The 26,350-nt window shown below is 39.7% G+C and overlaps 1 protein-coding gene across 1 annotated transcript in view; it reads right to left on the bottom strand.

Annotated features, from left to right (window-relative positions):
* Positions 1–9,420: 9,420 nt before the first annotated feature.
* Positions 9,421–26,350, bottom strand: part of COG6 (component of oligomeric golgi complex 6) — a 59,293-nt gene continuing 42,363 nt past the window's right edge. The window contains exons 14-19 of the mRNA XM_075490331.1: positions 22,704–22,835; positions 22,000–22,167; positions 19,908–20,015; positions 18,312–18,365; positions 15,695–15,774; positions 9,421–11,978 (exon numbers count right to left, since the gene is read on the bottom strand). Coding sequence (XP_075346446.1) covers positions 11,831–11,978; positions 15,695–15,774; positions 18,312–18,365; positions 19,908–20,015; positions 22,000–22,167; positions 22,704–22,835 — 690 coding nt within the window. The 3' untranslated portion in view covers positions 9,421–11,830. The remainder of the gene's footprint in view (positions 11,979–15,694; positions 15,775–18,311; positions 18,366–19,907; positions 20,016–21,999; positions 22,168–22,703; positions 22,836–26,350) is intronic.

Consider the following 26,350-nt stretch of genomic DNA (forward strand, 5'->3'; position numbering starts at 1 on the left):
TTTTTAATGCACGGCATGATCCTTCGCTCAGGAATGATCAGTAGCTCCCCGTTAATTTCTCCTCTCTCTTTCATTCCTCAGAACGACTTTCTGAGCAGCCTCTGATCTTGCCGCTGCCCCCCCAAACCATGGAAGAAACAGCCTCCCGCTATCTGCAGAAACACCCTTCCCTCCCACCCGTGCCCCGGCAGCCTCGGCACAGTCCCTGTCCCCATCGCCCGGGCTGCAACTGCCTCCTTTATCGGCGCTTACCAGCCCTTCCTCTGTCTTTTTGCTCTGGCATCGAGGTCTAGAGCAGCTTCCTGTAATATTTTCTGTGCCACTTGTATCTTAACTTCTGCCTCAAGTAATCTCTGCCTCTGGTGAGCATTTTCCACATCATGTCTTTCTGCAGACCATATATCTTTCTTTGCTCCCGTCCCTCACACTTCCTCCGATCCTACTGAATCTCTTCTTTACTGACTTGTGATTTTAGGGTTTCCTGTTCTCAGGAGCCAGGATCTCCGGGCAATATAATATAAACTGCCAAACCAATTTGCTTTTGACCTTCTCATTGAAGAATATAAGCTAACTCTTGCTCTGTTACACTCAAAGTATACATTGCACATGTTGGTTTCTCCCGCTTTTTTTCCCCTTCATTTTTTTGGGCCAAAACCTGCTTTTAATCATTGCTGCAGTCAAGACTTTTCACAAGGAATCAGTTACAGGCAATGTATTTAACAGCTTGACTATTAAATAATAATGTGTATATAGGATAGTCTAAAAGAAGTTGCAAATGTTCTCTATATTATGGCTTGAAACTAAAAAGAATGGGCATCATATAAAAAATATGGATCTAAATTCATAGCACTCTGTATTTCCATTTGCTTAGGAGAAAGCAGGACATTTTGTGAAGATTATGCTTTAAATATATGGACCATTAAAAAGGATGTTTTGGAAAACAGATATATGGAAAAGAACCATAACTGAGGATTTCCATGTTATGTGCTCCTTTGTTTAACAGCAAGCAGCATCAATATCCACGTTAAAACAATTGATTATGAAAGCCACCTCTTTTTCCTTTTAGGAGGGGATAAAAAAAAAAATGCAATGACTAGACTAGTTTTAACCGAGGCTAATGAGAGATTCTTTAAAAGTGTAAATACTGGCCAATATACATGTATAAAATTTTGCTCGTATTTTTAACACACCTAAATGCAGAAAGAATCAATTTCTATTGGTTTGTTAAAAACTCAATCTGTCAGTGGTCTTCTCCATGGAGAGAGCTTTATTGGGAGTTTTCTTCTAAGCACGTTAGATTCAGTCATTGAGCAGAAGAAAGTTATTTCTCCATCTTCAGTCGCAGCCAGAAATAACTTAGATGTGATGAGACACTCGTAGAGTTTATTCCAAGGCTGGACACTCGTAGAGTTTATTCCAAGGCTGTACCTCTGCTGAGAGACCGAACTTCAAATGGGCTGCAGCCTTGCACATCCCTGTGTAGCAGAGTTCATGAGAACATATGTATGCACATGCCCCCTTCCTTTGAAATCACCCGCTTAATTTGCAATATATACATGCAAGAGGATTACTCATGTGCTGAAATGTGTGCATAAGTTTCTACAGCATCAGGAACTTACTGAAGAAATAAACTATTAAAAACTCAGGCACTCCCACCCTTCGCCCTCTGCCATCTCACCCAAGTCAGAGTCACCTGTAACAGAGCTCTGAGCTAATTCTGGATTCTACTTAGGCAACACTTTTAGCAACTTTTCTAGACCAAGAGCTTCATGACTCCAGAAAATGCATCCAGGGTAAGTATACTTGGGAAGCTAAAAAACTTCTGTTTCTGTATCTTAGGACACAACACATTTTAAATCCACTGCACTTCTGCATCCAGAAAATCAGTAAAATCAATCTCAGAAATGCTGGTGCTGGTCCATCCTCATGTCCCAGCAACACGTACTTACCTGGTGAAAAAATATGACTTCAGGGGAATGGAGAAATGATACCTACTAAATCCATGTCAAGCAATCTCTACGCAGGAGTTTGGGATTTGCACTGGCTGTCAAGCTCTTCAGATGGAGGCGACAGTGGTAATTCGAGGGTCTCAGCCTCATTTTTTGCTGGACATACTCACGTTGCTGCAGCTGCAGTCAGTGCAAGCAGCCGAGCTTCTCACGGGGCACCTGCTGAAGGAGGAGTGCGGAGCAGCAGGCTGCTCAGGAGCAGGGCTCCGGGGCCGGGACTTGCAGAGCTCAGGCCCCATGACATCCCAGACATGCCAAGAAAGCGGTGCTCAAAGAGGTCTTGGAGAAGCCACAACCTACACTTTCTATACAGGAAAACGCAGACAGGACTGCGTGTATGTATCTGGCTGGTTAAGTGCCCATTGAATTATTTTATTTCTGTTGCGATTGTGGCATTTAAGGGTACTTTAGGCCATACTGGGATCTTCTGTTACTTAAAGTTAAGCCAACGCAAGCAAACTCAGTTTCCAGGTGGTTCTGTGTGGAGCCAAGCTCACTCAATTTGTTTTTCTCTGATTCTGCTTTTTCCTTACTTAACTGGGAGAACAAAGCGGGACCCGGGGCTCAGACAGACCCAGTGCAGATGGCTGCCTCCGAACTGGTCCCCACTGTATTGTCCAGGGAGAGAGATAAGCACTTTTACAGCACAGTCAGTCTCTTCTGAAGCAGTTTTCTCTGCCTGATCAGTAAAGCATCGCTCTGAGCACCCAGTCCTCTGCCACTGACATCGTTGGGAGCTATGCCCTCAACAAGAGCGGTCTTTGGGTCTCAGGCACCTGTTGGCCTTAGCTTTAAGTACATGTTTACGTTCCCATGAAGTCACTCAGTCTTAATCATACACTGAGGAGCTTTGCAGAGTTGATGCCAGAGTTCAATCATGCAGTGGGTGGTTGGAGGGAAAGTGGTAACTGCGAAGACCTGCAACAGAGAGCCAGAAAAAAACGAGTTGCTCTCCGCATAACACCCTCATATTATTTATCCCCCTATTTAACTTACGAATCTGCCTGATAGATGAAATTATGATTTTGAGCTGTTTCACTTGTGTTCTCCCTGGCTGTTTTCTCTCCTAAAGTTAGCCTGAGTAAATATTTGACTTTGTCCCCTAAGCCACTGCATACCATTGTGTAACCTAATAAACCCTTTTACTTCATTAGCACCAGTTTATCCAATGTTCCAGACTAATTGAGAGTGGATTTCCAAGAAGAAAAAGGAAGAACATGTTCACGACCACAGACACCTCCTCACCTGTTTACGAAAGACAACGCAGGTTCTGCAGGACAGAAAAAATACCGGCAAAAAATACTGCATCTCACCTTTCCGCAATTTTCTCAGTCCATATCAATTCCCTGAACTAAATCCCACATCATTCAGTGCTTAAATAAAAATGAAAGCTAAAAAGGAAGGTTGCTGTTTTCCTCCACCCGGTAGGGATTATTGGAGCAGATTCTGCACTTACATGTGCGGCGATCGCCTCCGTCTCCGTGCTCTGCCTTAGTAATCAAGGAGGCGGCCGGACACGCGCGCGCGGGAAGTGACGACTGCTGTCTTGTTTATGGCCGCTTGCTTCAGCACTGCGTGGTCTTTGTAAGGAAAAGGGGAATCAGCGGGAAAGGCACACCACCACGGCAGCGACAAGCCCGCATCCCAAGCCCGTGTCCTGCTGCAATCTCCTTGACCTTGATCATGCAGCAGCGGCGGGGGGGGTTCAGGCAGCGACGGCCCCGTGCCCGGCGCCGTGGCTGCTCTCGCCGTGCCCACCGTGGCCTCGCCTCCAGACAGCTCGGCTTTGTCGCTGCTGGTCTGTGGTCTCAGCTTAGTACTCAGTGGGACTTTCTGGGCTACACCGGAAAACCTTGGGAATTATGATGCTTTATAAAGGTACGGAAAATGCACAACTCCTTTTCCAAGGAGCTTTGCGTCCAGGTGAGGAAAAGACATTTAATAAATGGCTGAAAATGTTCTCACTCTTGGAGGCGTGAGAACAACCTCATCCGGTACAAAATCTGCTACGGCAAAACAACCCCTCGAAAACCTCCTGATTTGTCTTGAACAAAATTTCGAGTGGCAGCAGGAGCTTGTACCTTGTACAGCGTTTCTCATCGTGCAGCCACAGTGGCTCTGACGTGATATTGGCACCTGAAAAGCAGATTTGCGGTCTCGGGGACCCATGACGTCACCCTTCAGGGGCCTCCAGGAGCCACCCAGCTCTCGCTGTTGACTCGACAAGATGCCAGGATCCACTCTGTAAGTGCTCTGCTTTACTCCGAGCCACAGCTTTACGTTCTGGCGTTACCATACCTGGGCTGCATACCCAAAGCAGGTGGTTTGAAAAGAGCCTGACATCTCTTCTCATTAGAAGAACAAGGACTAACTGGTAGCGCTCCTCACATGGCAGTCTAATTTGTACACTTTTCAGCCCTTTTGTCATTCTGGATATAGAAAATAAAAACCAAAGGACTCTCTAAACTGATCGTGTTTAAGTAGATAGCTGACACATTTTTATCACTGCTGTGATATTCCTGTGTGCTGCCAAGAGGGTCTGGGGAAGGGGATCCGAAGGAATTGGTGTATTTTACAAACAAACCAAACAGTGCAAGATCGTGTTCAAGTGTAAGTTGTTACCGAAACCGAAGAGAGGACAATGTTGCTACAACATGCTCAGATTCGGAGCCCTTTCCAAGTCAAAGTGCTGGCAAGCTGATCTTCTGGAATTTGCTTGGGTCGCTGTCCTGGAAGTCCCTGGGGCACATTGGCTGCTCCTCGCAGCGTTAGCAGGGCTGCTGCAAGCAGACACGCGGTCTGCTCTGCTGTTGCTGTCTGGAGCACCAGGCCCGAGGCACAGGTTTCTCTCCGAGCCACAGACAGGGATGGATCCTCATAGGCATAAATGTTTGTTGTTCCCACAGTATTTAGGTATGGAGCAGCAGGGCCACCTGACCCAAAGGCAGAATGGTTGGACATGCCATTCAAATTTCTGACTCGGCATTTGCTGAAGCGAAGGCTATACTTCATCTACACAAACCAAGTAGCTTGTCTGGTAATTTGCCTGTTCTTTCTTTTCAGCCAAGAAGGAGCAGGACAGCCCTACCCCAAGGTGTGAGCCCACCACCCTGTGCTCAGGAGAGTGGTAACAGAGGGAGCAGAAGCAGCATCCTTCTTGAACAGGGACAAGTCTCTCCTGCAGAAGTAGGCAGGTGTCCTCAGAGCAAGGTGGGGAAGGGCTGGAGAAGGCAGATCTGCTCCGTGATCTCTCCAGTGGGGCCATGGGAGCTGGAAGCATGACCAAGGCTTCTCACCTCTGTGTCCAGGAGGTCTGAGGACCTGTGAAACTTCTGGATGTAGTAATTCAGGATTAGAAATGTTGTGTTTGGACAGTTTGTACAACAGAGGGTACAAAGAGAACCAAGGAACTGGGATGACCATGCGGAACTGACACAGACAGTAGGGACAAGACCTTTCTTTAAGGATTTCTCCATAACTTGGTCCTTCTAAGGGGCATTTTCTGAGCCATTTCTAAGGGAGAAGGACCTTTAAGAGCTTAGCCAGTCTTTTAAGAGTCATCTTCAGAAAATCATTCATAAATTCCTATTAAAAGTTCATGAGGCTGCTAGGCTACAAACAAGGACACCAAAAACACTAAAAAAAAAAAAAAAAAAAAGATGATAATAAAATATGTGTCCTCTTCTGACTCTTACCCAGTTCTGACTCTGATCTTTCAAGGTCAACTGCAGATCCAGAGAATGAGCTCATGTCCTGCCTCTGCAGCCTGGCACCACTGCTGGGGCCTCTTGCAGAGCCAAGACTCGGCACAGCTTCAGCCCCACGCTCTGCCCCTGCAAAACCTGCCCTCGCCCAGCAAAAGGCACGTGGCCGGCCAGGGACCGGTGCAGGAGGCGCCCACGCAGCTCTGTTTTCTTCCCTTTTTGCCTTCTCCACGACTCCTGGAATGTGTTTGCACATGGTGGAAAAAATGCAAAGAGCAGGGAGACGCGGCCAGGAACGTCACCCTCCCTGTCACCCTCCCTGCCGGCGCTCAGCCGCGGGGCCGGCAGGCACGGTGGCTCACGCCAGCATGGGTACCCAGGGAAGTCAGAGGAGCCCCTGATGCCTGTAGCAGGTGAACCACCCAGAGATGAGACGAATTTTGGGGGTAATCCATTTTGGAATTAAGAAAGGAAAATGTACCGCCTGCACAAACTCAGTGAACGCAGGCTCGCAGCGAAAGAGGCGAAACCTGTTTTGATCAGAAAACTGGTTTGCAAGGAGTACAAAATATTTCACAAACTTTCGAACCCGTCTTCTCCTCTCCGTTTTCATTAACGGGCATCTTTTATCCTGTCATAAGCAACAGCAACAAGACTAATTAGTGTAACAAGCACAACAAATGGTTTTATTGACAAAAAAGAACCCTTTGAAATATACATTACATTCACAAAGGATTAAATTACACCCTATTATCCATTTTCCATAAAATAAAGATTACTTTGATAAATCACGACTAATGTTATCTTTGGCTGATAAGAACTCTGTGCTTATTTGTGTGGCTTCTATAGTGTGTTCTGAATTTTTTTTCTCCCTAAATATAGTCAATGATACAGTCTGCCAGGCATTTTCCTGCAATTTGACAATACCACATCTGTGAACTAGGCAGCAAATGAAAGCTTCATTGTCTGAATATGAAACATGCAACAGTCTTTTTCTTTTTTGTCAGCTGCTCTGCAGTAATCTATCAAACACCTTTCAGCCATATCTTGTTCAATCAAGGCTTCCTTACTGCTAAAGCAAGGTAGTCAAAATAAACTTTTGTTGTTAAGAGAAAAGCCTTTGTGGTTCATCTTTCCATTGTATGCAAAGTCTGTGTGACAATTGTAGCGTGAGGGGGTCACACCCTCATTTAGGCCTTAATGTACATAAGATATGTACATTAATGTACATAAGATAAAGGATACGCATACATTTTCAGGTGTAGAGGGCTCCTTTGCACTTTGTCTTTCCATAGCTCTGCACCAGCGGATTCTGCAGATTACTGAAGATTCACCTGCATCGTCTTTGAGGGGATGAACAGCCGGTCAAGGACCAAGGCAGAAGCAATGTCTTGGGTTTACTTCAGCCCTACACCAGCTCTGCACTCAAGGATGTAGATAGCTGGGGTATCGGGAGAAGACCTTTGTGCAACAAGAGGTTCACGCACCTTTTGAGCATTTGGTAACCGCATATACCAGGCTAGTGTGAACGTCCCCACTGGAGCACCAGCCCAGCTGGGCAGCACATTCCCCGTTTAGTACCGCACAGGAGGACGTGCTCACCTTTAAAATGCCTTTAAAAAACATTTGAAGAAGTAGTTTCATTCTGAAAAACTGAGGTTGGCTTCCTACCGTGCAGCGGACAGCTCGAGAGACCTGCCCTGCCATACGAAGGGCATTGCCTCTGCTACCCCCTTCAGGACAAATATCCAAGTTCAAGTTATATTCATTTCCCATTTTTTGAAATTCTTGCAAGAAACAAATTGGCTCCGAGTTCAGCTACTGCTTTGTATGCTACTGGGTGACTCAAAGCATCTCATTTTACTCTGAATTGCCCAAGGGTTAGAATTGGTGTAGCGGTTGCAGGATTGTCTTGAAGTTTAGTTTGCAAAGTGCTTAAGAGCAGTGGGGAAAAGATGTAGAGGTTCTGGAAACCTTTAGCAAGTAAATCCAATATGCAAGGGAGTTCAGTTATATGACATACCTTTTACTTCCACTGCCAGTTTCTTCTAATCTGCATTTTAAAAATTCTCCAAACTATTCAAACATAACATCAATTTAACATCAATTTACGGCATCTAACCCTGCGATGGCTGTTTTGGATGGGTGCCCTCATCACAAGCAAGTGTCTCTTTTTCCGCATTTTCCCTCAGAAGCGGGTAGCAGTGGATTTCAAACAAACCCCCACCCATGTCTGTGTGGCTTCTGGAGGGTGTGTTTTATTCATGGAAATATGTCTAACCCCTTCGTTTAATTTTCAAAATTTTATAATCTTCCCACCCCCTGGGTTGCCTGCAAAGTGACTCAGCAAGGCAAGCAAAGGGATCAAAGAACAGATAGGAGTTTTCTTAAATGAATGGAAAAGTTTAGCGGTTCTGAAAGTATTTTCCTCCAACACATTTCAAAAACTTTAATAAAAATAATTACAGTTGAGTCTATTAACAGACAAAATGCAGGGCTAGAGTCATAAATCTCAGAGAATAGGGAGGAGCACTCTGAAATGCTGCAACACAAATGCATTATCACCTTTCCAAACCTCCTTAAGCTTCTCTCTTAGCATAATGGAAAACAAAAAAAATCACTGCGGCTGGGCTGCTGTGTGTTTGCTATAATTAAAACAACTTTTATATTTTATTTCCATAGTGGTGTGAGTATTTATAAAGAGGGGAGGAGAAAATTGTACACACAGGCTTGAACACAGAGGCATTGTCACCAGCGCGAATGAACCACCTTGGGTCCAACCCAAACTCAACTCTGTATCTTGCTGTTTGCTGGATATTCAGTGGGTGATAAAATCATGGGATCCTGATTCTGTTTCAGGAACTCATGTACTGGATGTCAAAGATAAGGTCCCTATGTAACAACTGGAGGAACATCTAGACCTTGGAGTCCTCAGGAGAGCCCTCATGTATATGCCACAGGGCCAAACTCCTCCTTGCTTATTCTATCTCATGCCTCCCATATTTTGCATTGATTTATGCACAGCTGCTAAATTCAAAAGAGAAGAAACAGAGCTGCCCCAATTCGTACTATGCAACTGCCAAGGGTTTGTGTGCTCTCCAGGAAGGCGGGAGATGTCGATTCCAAACTCCTTTGGCCCAGAACCCAGCTCTCCCACTTCCCACGAAAGTGCCTTTGCACCAGACAACGATGCAAAAAGAGGCCTTTTACGCATCTGTTCTCAGAATTGGGTTGTCAGTGTCACATGCCGAGAGCGCTGCCTACTATAAGCAGTATTCAAACACCTCTCTTTACCCAGTTTTCCCAAGCATGTTGCTGCCCAGCACAGACTCACTCTTTGAAAGCATGCCCCTCCGCATAAAGTGTTAAGGACCAACAGCAGAAGTGCTGACTAACTCGGCCCAGCCAGGTGAGCATCTCTTCATGCACTGTGATGCTCAAGACAGACCTGCAGTAACTGGTTTGAATACAGACCCGGTACCAATACCCAGAAAGATTCCATTTACTGCAATGCTTATGGGTCATCCATCCAACTGAGCAATTAGAGGACTGCAGCTTCATGGTTCCTGGTGTGGAAATCCTGGGAATTTGTAAAATAAAAGGGTCAGAAGTGCCAACCTAGAAAAGGCAGGTCAAAATCTAATCACCTTTTCCTTCCTCCTCTTAGGAAGGCAAGCGAGAGGAAATAACAACACGGAAGACAGAAGTCAGTAAATCAAAAGCTTTTATTGACATCCTTTCTCATTTGTGACCCTTTGGCATTTACTTTAATTGCACAGACCAAAATTAGTGATTGACTTTAATTTTTGTAAGTTACAACTTCTATAGCTTTTGCATTTTTATTAAGAGAAGATAAAATAATCAATAAGTCTCTACATGGACTCAAAGATAGGAAGCAACTTCTTACTAATCCTCATGCAAACTACTGACTGATTATTGGAGACTGAGGTTGAGTGTAATTTCAGGAAAAAGTTCACTCTTATAAGTATGTTAATCTAATAACAAGCTAATTTATAATCCTTTCACAACTGATGTAATTTTCATATATTAGATAATAATTATAGGCATATTAAGCAATATTAACATTATTAAACAACAATGAACAGCCTTCTGAATGTATACTATGGTAATACAAAATCTGAGTAATTTAAAGTGCCTTACCTAGTAAGAGAGCATAATCTTCCATTATAGCTTTCCTAAGCTTCTAGAATTTTTTGTCTTACAGGTCTGGAGTTTTTAAACAGATTAAATCCAGCATTCACATTTACAGAAGAATTTATGCCTGATCCAAGAACTCCAGGGACACTTACACTTTCAAATCTTTTTCTGTTATACCTATACCAACAAATTATGCCCATTTGGAAAAGGAGCTATTGCTTTATTGTGGTATTACCAAGGAAGCTGCTTTCTGAACGCACTGGATACATCTTGTGCAATGAGTTTTCCAAGAGACTAAAATGTATTGCTGCTGCTCTTCTCTATTTCTTGCTCTTTTGCAAGCATACACTAAACTGCAGATGTGGCTGCCACTAAGTATATATTTTATATGGGGAATATTATTACTGATAAAAATAAAATATATAAGTTATTCAATATGAATGACTGCTCATCTCCCCCTTGATGTATATAAATAAGCCACATCTAATATGAGTGTAAACTCAGGCAACTGTAGTAACTCTGTGGCACCCATACAACAACAAAGAAGAAAAAAAAAAAAAAAGGTGAAATGCTTCCAATGAAAGTTAGCTTAAATTATCCTTTAAAAAAAAAAAAAAAAACCAACAAACAAAAACCACCAACCCCAAAACACCCTAAATTCCTTTTACTAACTTTTTATTTCCTGAAGGTTTCTCTACAACAAAGCTTTCCTAAGAGAAGAATATCTGTAATGAATTTGCAGAAAATTATCATAAGGCCCAACAGAGAGCAAGTGTCCTACTATATCTATTTTCCTCTTTTACTGAAAGCAAAGGTCCCCTAAATCATAACTCTCTATATAATTAGGGTTTCTACACAGAGCAGATTCAGCTTTGCACCGAAGGAGGAAAGAAATGAAACCTTCACTCATGGCTTTCTACGCATCAGCCTAGAACAACTACACACCCTGGCTCTCCCACATAATTCCCAAGACAACCTGTGGCTGCCACAGGTGAACTTCACTGTAATTTTTAGGAGCACCACTGCAGACACATAAACCACAAAAATCTCTTGGTGGATTACTTACTGAATAAATGCTTGTACTAGACCAGATGGACTTTTTCTGCACTTACAAAAAAGCAAAACAAGAAACATGTACATGTGAAGGAGGAATGGCCATACTGCTGTGCAAACCATTTTCCTAACCTACATTGTTATTGGTCCCAGCCTTAAGAGATCAGCAAGTTTCAACTGATATAAGGATTCCTACGAATGATTGCACTAAAACAAAATCCCTCCTGTAAAACAAAATTATACAAATAACTTAAAGCATTAATTTCCAGGTTATGTACATGCATGTAGTTCAAATATTTCTTTTTGTTACAAAAAATACCAGAACTAGCAACAACAATAATGGATTCCAAAAAAGCACACAAACTTTGCCTCAAAGATTTAATCAACAGGATTTGAAAAACAGCATCAAATATTCTAAAATTATTTATGAGCTGTAAAAGTGATGCACTGGAGACATTCAAAGTATATCAGTTGTATTAAAATTTCAGTTATCAGCGTTTACTGATGATAAGCTGAGAAAAAGAGTGAAAGAACAGGGGAAAGAGCAAATAAAAATATTGGTGAGGTCATAAGAGACACTGGTTGAACCTCTAGTTGAAAAGATTATGTACAGCACGGAAAAAGCTTCTTTCTCCTTTTTCAAAGAGATTGTGTGTTGTCACGGCCCATTTCCATTAGAGGAATACATTAAAATAATTTTTAATCTATATTCTATTTTCTGGCCTATAGAAGGTATTCAAAGACACAGGAAAGACTAGACTTCTGCCAAGCAGATTAAACAAAACCGCATTCCTACATATTTTAACTATACAGTTACACATCAAAATTCAAAACAGAAAAATAACTCGATGCAAATACTCAACAAATACAGAATTATGGATCCTGATAAATCTGGGGGAAGCAAGACTATGAAAGGAGTGCCTGAACTTGATGAGGAGATCTGTGTAGTATGGTTTCTGGATCCTTATATTCATTTGAAGGATCCATCACTGCTGCATATAACTCACTGTAAGCTCTGCAGACGAGTTCTGTTGACTGTTTTATTATCTGCTCTCTAAAAAAAACAAAACAAAGACATAATTTGCAAATCGTAGGGAATATAACTGTATTACATACAAGGAATTAAAGATATATGCTAAAAAGACACATTAAAAATCAGTGTCAGTTACATTAAAAAGCCCTTTTACTTCAACTGTGAAAACAGCTTAAAGTTTTAAAACAAAAGAAGGCTTATTCATGTCTTTGTATCGTACATAGATAAACTCGCATATATGATCCTGATAACCAAGAAATTAGCTTCTTTACTTCTGCAACCATGAAAAAAATAGTAGAAGGATTTAATCTGCATATATTAGTTTTTCACCTGCACTCCCCTGCATCTTTTAAAAGACTGATAATCTTGGTGATCTACCTTCTCCCTCCTGTGGCTTCTTGCTGTCCTTTGTAAATACACACATTTTTTTTCATCTACCAGCAAATATGTTATATTTGCTTTATCTTGACAGCACCTGATTCCATAATCAGTCAGAAAGGAAGAGCTGAAAGTGATAGTGGTCAGAGATTTAAAACTTGCTACAGCCTTTTACCAAACAATGATATGAAGTCTGTGTCCTGTTATGTTTCTGGATCTAAATGAGTAACAATGCAGAGACTGGATGCTAAATTTAACTGGAAAGTTTAATATTTTTTGAAGACAAACTAATATTTTGTTTTACATTGCCCATTGAATCAGTTTGCTTTAACCACCATAGTGATGTGTTTACAGTTGCAGGTGCATTTTTATCTATCAGAAACAGTAGTTACAACTATTTTACAGCCAAACCCATGCAAGTGGAACACCAGGAGAAGCTGAGGAAACCAAGGTAACCATGAATCCAGATTCAGCCCTGCTGTAATAATGCAGCAAAGGAACAAAGACACCAAAACTGCATCCACTAAAATCAGGGCTGAATTCACTAACCATTGGGAATTGGCAAGTTAAAGAAATCTCAAAGACCAAGCGCATAGAACTTCCTCTTTTCAGGAAATACTACAAAATGCAAGCTATGAGAAAGAAGATTAAGAGACAAAACCTGCATTTTATTCTGATGCACAGTATCCTGTTTTTTGATATACCAGATCAACTGCCAGTATTACTAGGTTATTAGAATACCTGAAAAAAAGACTGGCCTTATAACAGCAAATCTAGAAACACCATTGCAAGGGAAATATATTCAAGGTGTTCAGGTAGAACAACTGTCTCTGATCACAGTCTGGGATCACTAAGCTACTGTAACATGACAATCTTCTAAGAAAGTATTGCACACAGAATTTGTATAAAACTAACTGTATTGCACCAAATAATATTAAATTAAAACAAAAAGTTCATTAAAATATTCCAGAGGACTGAACAGCATCAAATGAGTCTTTCCATCAAATAATGTCAGTGTCATTAATCAGTACATTAGGATTTCAGTTGCCATAACAACATGATACATTTTATTGCTAACACAAATGGCAGCACTTTCTAAAAATAGTAATGCCAGCATTCAGTCTCTGTGATCCAACACAAATGAAAAGAGCTTTTCAAGACCAACAACCACATAAATAAATAGCTTACAATTTTTTAAATGAGCAAAGGAATTTGAAAGACAAGAGCATGCACTGGCAAATGTTGGAAGGAACGTTCTTCATAGTCATAAAGCTTCAATGATATTGCCAGTGAGTATATAATTCACTGGTCCCTTATCAAAAGCATATGGTCTGATTTTGAGAACCAAAGAACTCTTGGGTTCCTGCTCAGCTGTTGGAACAGTAGATCACATTTATGTGATTTCAAGGAAGACGTCTTCAAAACTGACATCAAACGCCTGCAAAACTAACTTGAAAATTTCAACTACTATAGCCAGAAACTAAAATTATAGTACTGGTTAAATGTTTTGCTTGAATATTGAGAAACTTTTGAATTTTGAAGGTTTATTTACTACAGAAAATATTGACTATTAAGACTGTGATTCTACAAGCATGCGTCTCTGTAAATAGTTATCTTAACTTCAAAAGGATTGCTTGTATTTAAAGCTACATGTTTGAAGTCTAATGAGCTAACACTTTTTATTTATTTATTTATTTTTTAATTCTGGCAGGACCTGACCTATAGTGTTGAGTTATAGCAGGTTAATAAACTCCTGCATGTTAGCGGAGCTGTAGCAGTTATAGCAATCATCCTCAGACAGGCTCCCCCCTCACCTCTCAGCTGCCCACTGTTGCAAGATAACATGAATTTGGCTTAAATTGCGCTGAGAGGTTTAAAAAGCTTATCAATAGGATAAGGCTAGGAGTGCATACGTGACCAGTTTATCTTGGTTCATCTGACAGAAGAAATGATTACGTCAAGGTAATTTCACTGTGCCTGAGTCTTTATGGTAGCATAAAGTCTACCTCTGAAAAATTGCTTCTGTGTTAGCAGTGAAAAATTGAGGCTTTCAAAATACATTTACCATTATTATGATTTTTAAATAGACCTACATTAAAAAAAATACCAAGAGTTAAAATACAGGTTTAACAGCTTGACACCTAGAAGCAGAAGTTGCAATGCTTCACTGACACTGCTGCTCAAGCTACCCGGTTTGATCCATACTGGAGCAGAACAGCTCTCACACAACAGGGTCAGCTCTGCTGGCTGAGCTGCAGGAATGGTAACCCTAGCAGAGAGACCCAACGAACTACTGAAAAGCACCAACATCCCCCATGCCAAGCTACGCACCAGGTATATGGCATGAAACTGGAAGTCTTTGGATGAGGAGAACCCAAACAATACAACAGGAGAACCTGGCAGTTCCACTAGCTGATCATTGTAGGTCCCTTCCAACTGAACTATTCTATTCTATTCTAATAAATTCTCAACAATAAATATTTTCCCTTGACATGTGTCATTTTTTAATTGCAAGATGCTGTAATACAATCCTGCTGAGGACAGGTACTAGTAATGAGACTTCAAATATTGTTGCATTACATAAAATGTGATGTGCTAGTCCCAATTTCTGGTATGTTCTGTAACCTGCATTCTTCACAAAAGCATGAAAAATAATGTCAAGAAAAGTTTTTGATCAGTGCAGCATATAATTCTCTAAATTTAAGTACTACAAAACGCCTTCATATGGTTCACATTTAGTTGGAAAGACATTTGTGGCACTTTCCCTAGCCTTAGGGTTCAGTTATATTCAAGAAACAAGAGAAGAGATAAATAATAACATTCTCGCTTCCGTACTTCAAAGAAGAAATCACTATAGAAAATCATATTAAGTGAAAAGTAAAAGTAACCTCAGCACAATATTCAATGAGACAGAATGCCAATACTCTACAGGAGAAGACAACAAAGTTGAAAATTCTAGACCTGACGGAGCAGCGGGGATAAAAGAAATCTTGAGTGGAAAATTACATATTTCATCTGTCTTTGGAATGCTTACAAAATAGTTCTAAAACAATTTACAACTAAGTTGACAAAAAACTGCCGACACAGCGGAACATGTTCAAAATAGATTAATTTAATTCATTTTGATGGTGTCCATTCAATCAAGAGTAACTGCTTCAGAAAGTTACGGAATTACATACTCCTCACTGCTTCTTCAAAAGAGGAGACTGAGAACCAAACTGAATTGTGACCTGAAGGACAATGCAAATATGACCACAGCTGATAACTTGAATTCTCATCATGATCCACTAAAACCTAAACAAATTCATCTTTCTGATCATTTTGTAGGCATAATAGAAATTCAAAGGTAAGGTACTTACTTCACAGTGGCACTCAGAAGGAAATTCAGCTGGGACATTAACAAACTATCTGGAGCAGACAGATAGCGATCAAACTGAGCCTAGGCGTGTGGGGGGGAGACAATATGAGATCAACGTATTAAGAACTTGCTGTTATATGAAAATAGGTGAAAACACAGATCTCTGAAAAGTGATTACATTAAAATGGTACCTTCTTATTTGATAAAATTTTCTCTTTTTATATATTTAAGATAGACCCTAACATACTACAGAAATGTTTAAGGTGGAACTTAATTGTCCAAACCAAATGTCTAACTTCAGCACCTCTGTCACCAAAATTTTCAGTTTCTGACTCTAAGAAGTATGGGTGGAGGGGCAAATAATGAGAATCCAGCTTCCATAATTACCCATCTAAGTTTCCTATGCAGCTGGTGCATGTATGCATGCACCTCTGAAGATGAGACCTAGTCTATTCAGTGCAGAGGGAACACAGTAGCCTCCAGACAGAAATCTAGTCTGTCCAAGTTAGACAGGCTGCATGTTTCTTTTTGCACGTTTCTTTTTACTTTTTGGCAGGGAGTCACTGCTTAATAATCTAATGAGCACTTACATTGGGAAAAACAAGAGCAAGGGACCTAGTTCAGGCTCCCTGAACTGCTTCTAGGCCTACTTCAGCTCCCCCACATAATATAGTGAAAAAAACTGTGGTGCTTTGATTTGAGTAGTTTGGAGAGGAAAACGCCAAGAAAGAACATTACTGCTGTCTTCAACTATCTATCAGAGGAGCTGTGGATGCCCCATCCCTGGAAGTGTTCAAGGTCAGGTTGGACAGGGCTTTGAGCAACCTGATCTAGTGAAAGATGTCCCTGCCCATGGCAGGGCGGCTGGACTACATGATCTCTAAAGGCCCCTTCCAATCCAAACCATTCCATGATCAAATGGGTGACTATAGAGAAGATGGAGCCAGGTCTTCTCACAGGTGAAAACATGAGGAATACTGGACACATACTACACTAAGGAAAATTCTGATTAGATAGTAGAGGAAAAACTCTCACCAGTAGTGTCATCAAACACTGAACAGGTTACCCAGAAAAGCTGCATCATCTCCATCCTTGGAATTACTCACTCAGGCAAGGCCCTACGCAACTTTACCTAATGATGACAACCTTCCTGAACACTGGATGAATCTTCTCAAGCTGGTAAACCCTAAAATCCACATCCATCCATCATTTAAATGTGCAAAAAGTGGGCACAAACGACTAATGAAGTCACTCACAGCTCTCACAAATTAACTTTTTGGGGTTACCTGCCCCCGTTTGGAAAGTAAGGGAAGAGAGGTATGGACTTTACTAGAACAGCATTTGTAAGCACATATGAACAACTTAAAAGGCTGGCACCTAGAAAACTTTCAGGTTAAGTTGGGAGGCTGTGAATCTGCTTGCAAGTACTCCCTCTATATGGTTTAAATCCTGGGAAGCCAACAGATTAGGCTGATAGATGGGATTTTTGTGGGTTTGATTCCAGCATACTGGGTTCCATTCTGATTAAAGTGTGTGCACACAACAGACATTAAACAAAGTAATGAAGAAAATAAAACAGTTGGATTCTTCTCCAACTATTCAAGTGAAATTATTATGTACCGCTGTAGATAACAGAGTTACATATATATAATTTAAAGAGATGGTCCCCAAGCTGCAGTCTTTAAATTCCTCATTGGTCTACAAGACCATGATAAATAGAAGATATTTTAAATGCAAAATTCATAAATACTGATAAGAATGCATGCTGATCTGAGTAAACCACTGAGTGCTCTGTGCCAGGGCTCTGTTCATCCAATCAGCTTGGGAATCACCAGTTTAAAACTTGAACAGAGGAAAACAGGCTACACTGACACAATTAGGATGGATTCAATATATAATTTTTTAAAAAAACTTTTTTTAAAGAAAATTTCTTTTAAAAAGACCTTTTTTGTGGGGGTATACACGTACTGCTGGATGAGCGGGCCTTATTTACAGTTAAACTTTCAGAATAAAGCTAAACTTGTCTAAGCGAGAAGAGTGACAGATCATATATTATTGCCTACTGAACTGTGATATTGCTATCTCTATGCAAAATAGCCTTCACATAACTCTTGATAATTTGTTTTAAAATATATTGTAGCTTTCAACTTAAAAAAAAAAAAATGTATGTGACACATGCCCAGCACCTAACTTCTGAGTTTAGCTAAACTATTTGCATAAAATCAAAGCCTTAGGACTAAAATTATAAATGATAGCAGAACCTATATTTCAAAGCATGCGGGCAAAAAAGAAACTTTGGTGATTAAAACTAATTAGAGCTAAGTATTTGCTTTTAGCAATGTAAGATGACTCATGGGATAGCATTCTTGTAAGTAAAGTTCTGTTTCTCAAGGCTTAGAAACTAATATTCTATTACTACATGTTCATAAATCATTTGTGTATTTATTACTTCAAGTGGTCAAATTACTACAAATGAAGAAAGTATTCCCAGGCAGGTAATTTAGCTATTCTTAAAGAGTATGACTGGTTAGATGAATATGTACTACATCACATAATTAATAGTATTCTTTCCCATGTCACAGTATCACCACCATAATATGAAATTGTAAAATGCTTACCATTGCAACCTTCAGGGACACGGAATCCATACTTGGCAAATTTGAAAGAGGACCCTAAGAATGAGTAGTCAAAGGGAGGGGGAGGAAAAAAGGTCATATTAGCATATGGAAAAAGATATGAAATAATAAATTCTACAATCAGTTCAGTACTAAATTGTTATTTGGTCCTGCTACAGGATCTTAAATGTTTGGAAACTGAATCACCATATCAATACTGAAATGCTGTAACAGTTCATTTGTATTCTACCACTCTCTTAAATTAAAAACTCAGAATACTCAGTTCTTAGCATGTCCTTTCAAGGCCTTTTCTTCCTTCTTCACCATTTAAATGATAAACTCCAATAAAAAGCCTTCCACAAGGTCTAGGATAAAAACTGAACTGCAAACTGGCCACATCCCCTTGGTGCTCCAGAATTGCAGAGGACAACTTCCCTCTATTCATCTGTTCCGGGACTGTGCAAAATTCAAGCCTGCTTCCCAGTAAATCTTCTGTGCTGGTATGGCATTACAATGTATACATGCTGCCTAACCCCCTAGCAAATCCAGTGATGTCACCTCTGCCGCCAGGCAGCTGGACAGATATAAATGAAAATTGCGACATTCCATTAATCTGCCCTGGTCGATTTGAAATTGGTTTTAGAACAGGAGATAGGCTCATGAATAGGAAACCAAGCTGAGTTATTAATCAGATTATTTATACATTTATTTACTCATCTTTATACATAAAAATCTGTTGAGTTTGGGCACTTTATGCAAAATTATTGGCTGAAGAAACAACATGAAGCTCTCCAACAGAGTTCTGCTTTCTCCAGAAGACACTGTTCTTCACCTTCACAAAAGATCACAGAAGGACATAGGCACAGCTGAAGAGAAGAAGGGCTGTATTAACACCTAACAACTGTGGTTCACAAGAAATGAAGAGCATGAGCTCTGAATTCCAGTTTTCAGCTCACTCTAAGAAATCTCAAGTTTTCACGTTTAGAATCTCACTGTCTTGGTGCTAGAATAGCTAGAGCAATGAATAAGGACAAAAGAAGAAATTATTTCAAATTACTACTCAACTCAGCTACCAATTTTTCACAGAAGAAAAAAGCAGTCATTATCTAATGCATGCAGGGTATCTATCCACTCCATGTATGGTGCTATAGCATGCAATGGAAGAAACCTGAATGCTACAGGCACAGCAGGTCCAATATGTTCTAGGTGTCATGGAAGTGGTATACATACTCAGTATTTGTGTTTTAAAGCCAGCATGACTCTTGACACTTTCTGAGGCATATTAAACTACCTATACAGTTATTCTGAGAACATACAGGATGTCTGTGGTGTACGGAGCCTGTTGATGGTACACAGATAAGCTGCACAGGAGGACTGTTGCATACCAAACCCGCTAGGCTTGCTGAACATACAGTGTAGGGGAAATCTGTAGTTGCAAGGTGCATTTGTCTAATAGTCCTGGTCCCATGTGAAAAATCAACAGACGTTACTGAGCTTTTGCTCTCGGAGGAAGCTTAATTTGCAAAAATATTAGTGCCAAAATTCTTCCAGTTGGCAAGTATGCAGTACCTCCTCAAAGCGTACATTACATAAGCTTACCTGTTCCGGCTTGTGTTGCTGCACAGAGTTATATATGTAACTCAGACCAGCTCTTGTTAACACATAGGAAGCTTGTTCATTTATGAGTGTATCTAAATGAGCTTCAATCTGAAATTTTAAGCATAAGGTATAGATAAAATGTGCATGAGTATTAAATAAAACAAGCTCTGGGGTTAAAAGGTCTAGAAATATGAATAGGAAGAAAATACAAAAATAAGAAGGAGAGTGATCAACAAACAAAGAAAAACCACAAATGCATACAGCATAATTATTTTACATTTTCCATTTACATCTTCCATATTACAAGGAGCCAATAATTAAAATATAAATATATGCTTTCATGTCTGACTAACAGAAGAACCTATTTTTTTCGTATTTGTAAATTCAACAGCACCAGAAGTTAAGAATACTAAAGCTCTAATCTTAAAAATTGCTATTTCATTTTATTTTGTTACAGTTCTTTGAAAATATGTGATAAAAATAATCAAACTCTTACTGAAAATATTGACAATAGCATGGTGGTTTTATAATTAAAAAAGAGAGTCTTTCGCAATGAAAATAAAACAAACTAAATCACAATTGGTCATGATTTTAAATTCTACACTGATAAACATGTATTTGAAAAAAGTTAACTGAAAGAACAATAGACAATGAAATTACAGCAATCAGTTTTGCTTTAATTATCTTCATATGAAAAAAGTCATAAACGTATTTTACATTCTTAGTATAATCTTCACTTTGCAGAAAAACCTAATCAATAAATCCAGTCACAGCAGCAGCAATCATTTTTTTAGTTTGAGTAGTCTTGGAAAGATATTTGGGTATATATACATTATTACTTCATTTTTACAGATAACTACCCCACATTTCATTTATTTTTCTTCCAATCCTAAGAAAAGCAAAAATTTATAATATATCAAACTCTAGTAAAATGTAAGACTTCCACATCTGATATTTTAAGAGTTCACCTTTTCACTTCCTAAAATTGTTTAGAAAAAACACACTTTTCTTTTTAAATCAGGAGGGAAATCTTAGTATTTCAATTTGGAGATTTTAACTGTCTTAGAGGGTTCTTTTTTCTATGAAGAATGTTTCTCTTATTAAATATGCCATTCTAACTCCACTTTAATAACCTACTTATGTATAATCTTAAAGTTATTTTTTCAGTCTGTTCCTGTATTTGTAATATGTCTGAAGAAGGTAAATGGTATTAAATGCATATCCTTCAGTTCTACTGCTTATTTGAAGAATAAATCAGTTGCAACATTTACTGTGAAAAAGAAACTCTGATAATGGAAATTAGAAATGCCCCAGACAGTTTGGTGGGGTTGTCTGTTTGTTTGTTTCAGAGCTAAAAGGTGCTAGAAATTCTAATTAGGAGTAGAAAGCAAAAAATGGCTCACAGCCAATATTTACTGATGCCTTCAAATAAGAAGTTGTGACCTTTTTCCAAGCCCCCCAGCTCCAAGAGCTCTCCTGAGATATACTGCAGAGATGTTCATGTAGCAAAAATATAAATGGGCAGTGCCTAAGTTTTCCCAAGTCAACAGTTTATAAACTACGTTTCCATTTCAAAATGGTACCACGTATGAACTACTATCCTGGCACGTTAGGTGAAACCAAACAAATGAGAAAAGAAAGGCAGAAAGAAAGACTGTAGTAGTAACTTCAGCTATACTATAACCTAGTACAAACTAGATGATGATCTAGTATTAACTATACGATGGAACATAGTCAGCCATTTGACTGAGCTTTCAACTTCCATTTGCTTCTTCTCACACAGTTTGCAGATAAATATTAGAATGATTAGGATAATAAAAGTGTTCACTGATATGGGTTTATCTGCAACCAAACCAAACCAAATCTTTTAATCATTTTTTTGTCTGCTTAAAATGAAAGATGCTGTGTACCATAAGCTCTGATACCTGCTATTTGCTCATGGTCTCTGATAAGATGCCCTCTTATCTCATTTCCCTGATTTAGAATTGACCCAAAGCCAACATTATCAAAGATAAATATGTTAACATCACAACTTATAGTCTGCAAAAGATCAGTAATAAGTTCATTTTCTTTGGGGACTGTTAAAGCTTACCTGAAACTGTAACATTTCTAGACGTTTGTCAGTGAATTCAAAGAGAGCCAAAGTAGTCTTCATCATATAAAGCGAATTTACCATGAAGGTTGCCATATCAGCTGTGCCCAAATTACTAGCAGACATCGTACACATCTGTAACAATGGATCTAGCACACAAGACAGAACCTAAAATAGCAAACACACAGAAAAGAGGGAGGGGAGGGAGGAAATCATGTCACACGAGGCTTCTAAGCTCATTCTGTCTCTATCACGTATTTATTCCCCAAAGCAGAATAAAGAGAAATGAGAGTTTCCAACTGTGAAAGCAGTTTTCTGCTGGATTTGTCAGCAGGTGATCAGCTACCATAGTGATGGGAAAAGTATAAAAACCTGAGAAGAACAGATTCCAACCTAGCAGAAGGAAGAGTAATCCAGATTAGATAATTGGTAATTGTGCAATCTTGAGGGTGTATTTACTTAATGGAGTAGTAATTGGATAACAGAATTTAGATACTGCGTTAAGAGTAGCACTCCATACTGTACTGTAATTATCCACTTTGTTAGTCACCCTCTTATTCGCATTACAAACTCGGGTTTGGTAGAAAGCTCCAAAATGGGACCAGACAAAAAGATTAATATTTCAACCACCTCTTGTGTACCGAGACTAACTTACATATACTTTTTTTCCCCCTCCTGTTCAGAGCAGTCAAACATTCTTATACCTGCACAAAGTCAGCTTGACGGGCATCCAGTGGAACAACAGATGAGTCATGAGATGCCAGAACCTCCCGTAGCAAGTTAAGTGTCTGATTTAGTGCAGAGCTTGGGCCAAGATCAGGAGGTGGGAGTTCAACCTGAAGAACAAGATTATCTGTTTGTGGTTTTGGGTTTTTTAATTTCATTTACAGCAAACACCATCCAATCTGTTAGCACAAATGCAACCAGCTAATAATAAAATTACATGTAGCCATGCAGAGAAGACCTTTAATTTGACACTGGACAAATGCATGTTTCACAATAATTGCCTGCAACTTTCAGCACAACCATCCCATTCAGTGACAAACAAGCAAAACTGAGTTTCTCCTTTCATATAGACTATGCCTATTTTATAATCTAGAGAAAACCAAACTCCGCCATTTTTGGTAGTAAAAAAATACATTTGCTAGATTAGGTGCCAAAGAATAGCCACATTGTTGGCACCACTGAGTTCACTTTGAGCAGGACACTCCAGAATCTAGTGCAGGCAGAGCTCTGGGATATTAGGGCCACATTGCAGCAGCTGAATGAAGTCATCTTCTTGACAAGGCTGCACAGTCCCTATCATGCTGAGTATGAGAGCTGCAGTCACAGATGCAACAGTCTGAATCCCTAGCAAGTTTGTACCTTAAATTACCAGTACACAAATGAACTGTGCACCACGTAACTCAAGTACACCTACCTAAACTGCAACAATACCTCAAGAACTGGAATGCAGGCCTACCTCAAAGATAAGAAGTAGGAATTGCAGACAATTAAAAAACAGAAAGAAGAAAAGTTTGTAAATCTCAGAGAAAAAACTACACTTTCCGAGTCAAATTGTAAATCTTAGAGAGAAAAAACTACACTTTCCAAGTCAAATTATGAAAAGCTGGAGCACCTGAAATGAACTGAAATCCTATGCTATTTTTAACACAGGCTCACATACTTTAGCCCTTCTTTGTAACAGGCAAATACCCATTAAACGCTTCATAAAATGTTTATATGAAATAAAACCTAGCACATCTCTTTTCCCCAACTCATATTCCTCAGGCTCCACTCCAGACGTAGTTGCATCTTCTTGTCTTCAATGCTGCCTCAAACTGGCTTCCTGCTGCCTCCAGACCCTTACTACAACCCAGGCTGCTGGCCTCGTTTCCTTCTGCCAACAATCCCCTTCCCACCTTCCTGTGTCCTGCCTGTCCAAGGGCAAACACAGATCTGGCTGGATCACATGGGAGTAAGGAGACCCCCAGCAATAAACTAAAGCTTCAAGGATTTATCTCTTTCCAGAAGGACGCAGGGAGAACTAAGTTTGGCTGGGACTGGGTCTGCCCTGTGCATCTCACTCAAGGTGTCTGGGCACAGCAGAGCAAAGCAGTGCGCGGTTCTGCAATGCACTTAAGACTCCAGCTCGACAAGAAGAGAAGGCAGCTTTGGATGGACTTCCAAGCCACAGGCAACACATTCCATACCTTCCCAAATGAGAACTACTGATTAATAGCATAACAACATGGATGTCTGAGTCTTCAAGGAAGAAAAAAAAAAAAAAAAACAGAGGGGCAGAGGCTGATGGCCAAAGAGACCAAGAAGGAGAGCATAACAGGCATTTTCAGAGTGGAGCATTACAGAGTCTTCTGGAAGTGAATCTGTATCTAATGAACACGCCACCAGAGAAAGAAGAAACAACTCACTCTCTGGAGCCAGGCCTAGCTTTCACACTTTGTGTGTTTCGAAACATTTGGGATACCGTACATGTCCCCACAGTGTTATCAAGACAGATAAACCAAAAACTTTTTTGCATCCTTCTGAATACAAAGTGTTCCTCTGTTCTGACTTTCCAAGAGACAGTATACTGAATTCGAGGAATTAATGGAAAACTAAATCTAATAGGTTCAGAGAACAGTTTTTGTTCAGCTTAAGCAATCTTGAAAGCATAAAACAAATATTTGAGCAATGAAGCTACAGTAATTCAGAAAGAGGCACTTATTCAGTGCTGATTAGTAGTGAAGTTTACTGAAATGTACAGCACTGAGTGACTTTCTTCTTGTTTACTCTTGTTATTATTAGGGGTATTGATTGTGCCCTGAACACACTGTTCTTAGACCTGAATTGGACCGTGTTCAGGGATATTTTGGCATTAATTTGAGACTAGAGTTTGATAGAGTTTTCACTTCCAACACACACATAGATCATGGCAATGATAATTTCAGGCTTCTTTGCACAGAATTTTTGTCTCCTGAAGCAGCTGATGGTCAGAAGCTTCTAAATTAGCTTCATCTTTCATTTAATATGTTCTTTTAAAGTCCACTGTCTTCTAGACGGGACCAAGGAACAACATTATGGAAGAAGAAAATACAGCAAGGAAAAAAGGTTTAGATCGTTAGATTCTATTGGGGTTAGCTTGAAATTCCTGACTAGTGCAATAGAGGCAGAATTATCAGTAAGTGGAAGGAAAATTAAAGCAGTGCTATATTCATTTTGAAAATTCTAACTTTTTGCACATGAATATAGATTGTTTTTTTTTTAGAATTAGAAAGAAAAATTTAAAAACAGACATATCTAATTTATAGAGGAACCTACTGGCTTCATGAGCAGTAAATCGCTATTCTGATAAAAAAAATTGATGCCCTGAATGTTTTACGTGCATTAAAAGTTAATTATAATTGATCCTATTTCCAGAAACATAGATTTGAAATGCATGCTGAATTCCACTTTTGAAGTACCTGCTTCAGATGCAAGCCAGAGAGCTACAGGTAGCCACAGGAGCTACCTAAATAATTATCAGAGAAGTTCTGTAGCAGCTAGTTGAAGAGCATTAAAACATACTCTAACACAGTATTAAGTGTCTAATCAGTTCTAACCAGCAGTTCAGTCATGCGGAAACAAGGCCAACCAGCTGTTCAGTGTTTCAAAGAAAACAAGATGAAATTCCTAATTTTTAAAATCCAATATACAAAACTGAAATGAATTCTCCTAAAATTACAATGGACACTAAAAGTTGTACATAAGGTTTAGTACAAAAGGTTGTATCTTCATTTAAAGTTCTGCATATCAATCAGTGGGGAATAGTTACTAAGCCAGTAATCTTCTTCCAAATATACAATCCAGAGCAGGCTTCTCTGTCTATGAGAGCAAGTAGCTCAAAGGATGTCTTGAGGGATTTAACAAACAGCAAAGGAAAATACAGGAAAAAGAAAAGGCAGTATCAACAATCAAGAAGAGAGTGCATGTATGTTAATTGTTTCCCTTCCTCATTTACAAAGAAGGCTAAACGGAAAAAAAATGTGCAATTTTTGTTCCTATTAAATACAGTTGATTCTACAAAGGACTGGAGCAGATATTGAGAGCAGCTTTGTTAGAACATACGTGCACCTGCAAATACTGAAAATACTGTATAGGCAAGCAATCAAAACTATTTATATACTATCCTACTTGAGCATTAGAAAGTTAACAGTACAGAAAGACATGGACATACTGGAGAGAGTCGAGCAAAGGGCCACAAGGTTCATGAAGGGACTGGAGTATCTCCTACACAAGGAGAGGCTGTGTTCAGCCTGAAGAAAAGAAGGCTCAAGGGGGTTATCACCAATGTGTATAAATACCTTATGGGAGGGACAAAGAAGAGGGAGAC

Source organism: Mycteria americana, chromosome 1, assembly GCF_035582795.1.
Source record: "Mycteria americana isolate JAX WOST 10 ecotype Jacksonville Zoo and Gardens chromosome 1, USCA_MyAme_1.0, whole genome shotgun sequence".
Classification (NCBI taxonomy): domain Eukaryota; kingdom Metazoa; phylum Chordata; class Aves; order Ciconiiformes; family Ciconiidae; genus Mycteria; species Mycteria americana.